Source organism: Meriones unguiculatus, chromosome 11 (genome assembly GCF_030254825.1).
Source record: "Meriones unguiculatus strain TT.TT164.6M chromosome 11, Bangor_MerUng_6.1, whole genome shotgun sequence".
Lineage (NCBI taxonomy): Eukaryota > Metazoa > Chordata > Mammalia > Rodentia > Muridae > Meriones > Meriones unguiculatus.
The window spans coordinates 99,681,184-99,687,183 of NC_083359.1; the positions used below are offsets into that span (position 1 = coordinate 99,681,184).

Here is a 6,000-nt window from a genome sequence, read left to right on the forward strand (position 1 = left end):
CATGCCATGGCACCTGTCATGCAGGCACAGGTGCTCCTGGTCTCTGGTCTCTGCATCACACAGCCGACAGCCTCCGCTGGCCCAGAGGGGCTGACTGAGTGCACCGTCACCTGCCCTCCCTCGTTTTCGCTAGCAGAGAGGAGGGCTTCCCTGAGGTCCCCTCTCTTGCTCCCTCGGAGCCCGCTGCCTGCTGTTTCCCTGCAGGACGCCTTCCTGATGTTTCAGCTCTCGCCTGCCTCCAAGCGGAGGTAGACTGGTGCAAGTGTCATGGCTCCTGCTGGACCCACGCTTTCTCCCCCTTTGTCTCAAAAGAGCAGCACTCTGTGTGTTTGCCCAGGCTGTCCTACACAGAAGGAGTGCTGGGCTCAGAACATGGAGATGCTGAATCACGGAGCAGAGATGCAGCGATGTGGGCTTAAACCTTGGCTTTGGGGAAAATCTTCAGAGCAGCCCCTCGATCTGCAGTACATTACATGATCCAAACTGAATGTCTGCATTCTAGAATCTCAATAGGAACACGTGCACATATATGCACGTATGTATATATGCATGCACGCACATTTCCTTTTGTTAGCCTGACCATCCAGATGGCTGCTAGCACAGCAACGGGTCAGACCATTAGTCACGCATGGGTCCAGGGACCAAGCTCCTGAGCAGGAGGTGAAGCTGTCCATTACCCAGGGCCCCTGCTGCCCTTCTCCATTATTGCCTCAGACATCCCTCACACCGCCAGGACTTCCTAAGGTAGTATGTGGCCAGGCACCCAGTGCCACTCTATGGCCTCCTCTGTTGGGTCTGTGACAATTGCCTGGTTGCTCCTGGCTTGCTGTACCATTTCTGGGCACCTGACCATCTCCGCAGAGCATCGTGAGGGTCACGATCATGGACAGTCTGTCCCATGGGCCCTCTGCTGACTCCCTCCTCAGAAGGAAGATGGCTCTGTGAACCGTGACTTCAAGAAGACTAAGACGAGGGAGCAGGTCACTGAGGCCTTCAGAGAGTTCACGAAAGGAAACCGGAACATCCTGGTGAGTCAGGGTCTGGGGTCGGGGGACCATCCCTTCTCTGTCCTGACAAGGGCCAGGAATGGTGCTGAAACCCTAGCCCTATATTTGTGTAGGAAGATGATGTGGCTGTCCCCAGAATCGGTGCTCAGAGAAGCTGGGGAACACTGACTCATCCTCCTCAGTCCCTCTGCCCCAGCACACTGCCCTTCCATGTCAGGGAACAGCTACGGCAGGAGTTCTTTAGCACCTGTTGCTGGCTCGGTGTTGAACTGAGTTTTCACCACAACCCCTCAGTAGCCCTCTGGTGAGGACAAGCAAGCCGACATTCCCGTCTCAGTTTGACAGACAAGAAGATTTGAGAGGTCAAGGACACATAGGTGAGAAAGACTGAGCTAGGATTCCTACCTAAGTTGGCCTGACACAGGTCCCTGCACTTCTGGTGCCTCTAGGCAATGCCCACAGCAGGTCTGCAGTGCCAGTCTCTGGTTCTGGGACACCTGTCTGGATCATTTCAGTCCCCCGGAGTCATGCCACCAACTGCATTTCCAAGAGGGGCTGATTGCTGTTGCAAGGGAACCCAGGACACTGCTGAGCAGCCCTGCCTGGCTGTGTCACTGCTATTCGAATGGTCATTGAGGGGACCCTGTGTGATCTGGGCTTCCCTAGTGGCCCTGTAGCCCCGGGTGATGAGACTCACAGAGGCTGGCTGTTGGGGATCATCAGAGACCCCATTACCAACATAGGAGGAGATACCATGGGCTTTCCCTCTGTTAAGTCAGGGGCACAGCACTCTGTGCTCGGGAAGTTACCATGGCAACCAGTTCTGGGCTCTGCCTCCTCTGGCTGGCATGCAGGGATGGGCTGCCCCCTCATGGAGGAAGCTGAGGGACCACATACTCCTCTGGGAAAGCTGGAGTAGATGAGGAGGTTGGGTTAAGTGATTTGTACATGGTCACCGCTACTTGTAATTCAGTGAGCCCCATGCCTACACAAACAAACACACACACACAGAACATGTGACACTCTGTCCATCTCTGTCCTCAGATCGCCTACCGGGACCGGCTGAAGGCCATTCGAGAAACCCTGGAAGTCTCTCCCTTCTTCAAATGCCACGAGGTAGGATACGCATCCTCAGCCTCGACAGGCACATCGTACCTGCATGTTCAGCACCCATCACTCCTAGTTCCAATGGGAAGTGAAATGGCTGACCCACGCCTCCCTCAGGATCATATAGCCCCACAGATACCTGGGTACCCCAGCTGAGTCTCCTCACAGCCCCGCTCCCTTCCAGGCCCTACTCTCCCCCAGGCTCTGCTCCCCTCCCTCCTCCCGGCCCTGTCATGTCATGTCTACCCCACCCCTGTCCCGGCCCTGCTTCCCTGTTCCCTTTCTCACAGTCCTGCTTCCCTCCAGGTCATCGGCAGCTCCCTCCTCTTCATCCACGACAAGAAGGAGCAAGCCAAGGTGTGGATGATTGACTTTGGGAAGACCACGCCCCTACCGGAAGGCCAGACCCTACAACACGATGTCCCCTGGCAGGAGGGGAACCGGGAGGATGGTTACCTCTCAGGGCTGAACAACCTCATCGACATCCTGACAGAAATGTCCCAGGAAAGCCCACTCACCTGAGGCCACTGCCACCTCGCCTACCCATGCCACCTCGCCTGCCACCTCTGCCTCTCCCATCTCTCTCGCTGCCCCTAATTCTTCTCTCATTCCTGCCTGGGCGCCCACCTAGAACAGAGCCTCCCATCCGCACTACAGGACTCCTTGGAGAAGAAAGACATTTTCTAGGTCTTCCCCGCCCCCTTTCCTACACAAGGGCCTGGAGGTGGCGTTTCTAATTCTCTCTTTAAACAGAGCTATCTTCCGGAAGAGAATTACACAGAGCTAGGCCCAGCATCCTGTATAGTCAGTTGGACTTAAAGCCAGCGTGGATCGAGAAGGCCTTGGGTTCCCTGGCTGCTGAGAGTCTTAAGAGATTGAGCTTTGCCTCCCTCTGGGAGAACCCCCCCACTCCAGGAAGTTCAGGGCCAGCCTGGCCACTAGTGGAACCCTGATGCCCCCTGGTGGCCGGTGCTATCCGTATACACAGCCCCATTTGTGTCTTGCTCCACGGGCCCCTGAAGCCAGGCCAGGGTCCTAATTTCTGGGAGTTTGGAACACAACCCCTGGGGATCTGCATGTGGCTTATGAGCAAATACCCCTCAAGTGAGAAGCCCCAGCCTCCAGGGGCACCTTGTGGCCTTTCTAGAGATGCTAAAACAGGACACCGTCTTGCTGGTGTTAAATGCTTGAGGTTCAGGCCAGGCTAGAAGGAATACAGGGAGCAGCGCTGCCCCTGAATTCCCAGGGGACATTCTGCACAGCTGAGCTCTCCAGGGGTGATGCCTCTGCTTGCTACCTTGCTCTGCCCTGCTATGGAAATGTCCAGAGCTGGGGAGAATCCTCAAGGCTCACACCAACCTCCAGGGATCTGCAGCAGCTCTGAGAGCCTGCCACGCCCAGGGAGGAGACTGCCCTCTTTCCGTTCAAATCCTCGGTAGGCAGGCAGCCCTGCCACCGAACCTGGAGCCCCTCCATAGGCAAGCCTAACAGTCTGGGCTGCACTAAGCCTTAGGAAAGCAGGATTAGGGCTTCCTGGAGTGATTCCTAAATCTCCCTCGAAATCCTTTCTTGAAGGACTTAGACCAGCGTTTCTCCGTGTCATATGGGTAGTCCCCAGGGTTTGGAGGGGTACCCAGGGCTGCCCCAAGCCTTCTCCTTCCTGGAGTCCTAGGTTTCTTGAAGGGCCATGGTGGGGGGGGGGGGAGGTTGCCCTTTGGAGCTCTCCTGAACCTCTGGGCCTGTCACCTCCTCTTTGACTGAGACACTCGTGGTCACACGTACGGATGTTCTTCTGGGTACCAGGCCAGTGGGCACTGCTTAGGGACCAAGAGAAATGAGGGTAGACCAAGGCGTACACACGTGGCAAGATGTGCTTTGAGCCTACCCCAGCTCCCTGGGCTTCCTAGAAGAAACTGTTGGCTCATGTGACACGTGTGTTTCCCCTTTCATGCTGGGTGGGTGAGTGACAGTTGGTGGAGGCGGGGGGTGGGACCCACGGGGATGTATAAGTACAGATTTTAAAAAAGGAACTCATTTAAACTTCCTGGCTCCTGTTCAGATCGGTGGGTGAGCTCCTGTGTGGGCTGGCTTGCTAAAGGCCATGACCCCTGCCCCCCATCAGCAAGTCCAGACCTTGTGACAGCATGTGATGTGTGTGTGTGGGGGGGCAGGCAGCCTGGAGTTGGGGAGGGCAGTAGCAACCGGGCAGCCAGCTCTGGGACTGTCCGGCTGTAGTTAGTTGCTTGAGGGCTTGAGGGGACCCCGTGGTTTGCTGGGAAGGGGCACCATTCATTCCAAGAGTCTACAGCTATGATCTGGGCAAAAGTTCTCTCCTGCTATCTCAGAAAAATGTTTGCCAAAGCAAACTATGCTAGGAACAAAAACGCCAGGGACCAGTTTCGTGTATGTAAGAGAACAAAATTTGCTGAGCACTTTAGGAAGGTGCCGCCTGTCACAGTAATGTGCTAAGATGCTGTGACTGGGGGCCAGTTAGCAAGAGCCTTGGGACGATGCTGGGCAGTGCTTTGTGCTGGGTGTACTGTAGGTGGGAAAGTGGCGTGGAAAGGTGTCTTTCTGGGGTTCTGTTGCCAGGGTGCTTTGCTTAGTTGGGTTTTTTTATTTACCATGCTAGCACCCACACTATAGCTTCTAAACCCACATCCATCCTGCCAGAGGCATTTCCTTCCTGCCCCACTGGGATGGACAGAGCTCAGATGGAGTTTCCCAGAATCTCTGGCAGTCTGATAAGCCATGTTCACAGACCTGGTGGAGACTCCCAAGGTCCCAGCCGCACAGGTGCTGGGACATGGGACCTGTGTGCATGTACCTGTGTTCAGGGTCCACAGGGCCCTCCTGCTCTTGGGCCACCAGATTTCTTGGTGGTCAGCCCTGCTTTGCACACTCCGAAGGCTGCTTCAGCCGCTTTCCCCAGACTAGGCTGTAGTGCCCTTTAGGAAGTTGTTAAGTTATATTTATTTTGTTTTTTGTTTTAATTGCACAAAACACTAAGATGGAAGGCTAGGCTGTTCTTCCTGAGCTCTGCCTGTCTTCTGGGGCCTCTCCTTCGTGTCCAGAGAAGCCCTGAGCAGCTGTGGCCCCAAGACAGACGCTGTTCACCTTTGGCCGGCTATGTTTAGCTTCGAGATTGCCTGCATTCTGCCAACCTTGTGTGTATAGGCCCCACCCCCTGCTCCAGGGTGCTCGCCCACCAGTGCCTTCTGGGGAGGAGAGAACCCTCCCGCACCCTGACAGGCTCCCGTCCTCTCTACTCCTCCCCTCCCCAGGACTGTTACATCCCCATGACCCTGTGCCCTGTCAGTCAACTGTAGATGCTATCTCTCTCCCTAATAAACGCTTTGGAGATCATGATGAGCTTGATGTGATCCTTCTGGCCTCCCCTTTCTCCTCCCCCGCCCTCCAGCTACCACAGAAGAGCTATGATGACCTCCATCAGTGGATTTCGGGAGGAGTGTGCTCTAATCTGCAAACAGTGTGAAAAGACTTTATAAGGGGTCTTTTCCACATACTCTACTACAGCTTTAAACAGCGGCCCCAGGACGTCAACCAGTGACCAAGCCGCCCATGCCCCCCGCCCATGGTGAACTCTGTGCTGGGTGCATCCCATCACTCACCACCCATCGGCTGTAATAACAAGACTATAGTCTCCACCGATCAGAGGGGGGAAACTGAGGCTTAGAAGGTCAAGCAACTTGGCCTGGGGAATGGGTAGAGAGAAAATATTTGGAGCCAGACCTTGCTACCCTTGTTGGAGGAATGTCGGAGGCAGAGAGCTGGGTTCCAGACCCGGGAGTGGCTCAGTTGGGAGCCTTGGCTGTGTCTCAGGGAGACACTTGAGGGCAAAAGCCTGGCCACATATCAAGGGCAC

General features: G+C 55.5%; 1 protein-coding gene across 3 annotated transcripts in view; it reads left to right on the forward strand.

The window, feature by feature from the left end:
* The window catches only part of Itpkb (inositol-trisphosphate 3-kinase B), an 88,149-nt gene extending 82,666 nt beyond the window's left edge, over positions 1-5,483 (forward strand). For all 3 annotated transcript variants that reach the window (XM_021654927.2, XM_060364810.1, XM_060364811.1), the window contains 3 exons: positions 927-1,028; positions 2,052-2,123; positions 2,421-5,483. In XM_021654927.2, the coding sequence (XP_021510602.1) occupies positions 927-1,028; positions 2,052-2,123; positions 2,421-2,636 (390 nt within the window). In that variant the 3' untranslated portion in view covers positions 2,637-5,483. The remainder of the gene's footprint in view (positions 1-926; positions 1,029-2,051; positions 2,124-2,420) is intronic.
* The last annotated feature ends 517 nt before the right edge of the window (positions 5,484-6,000 follow it).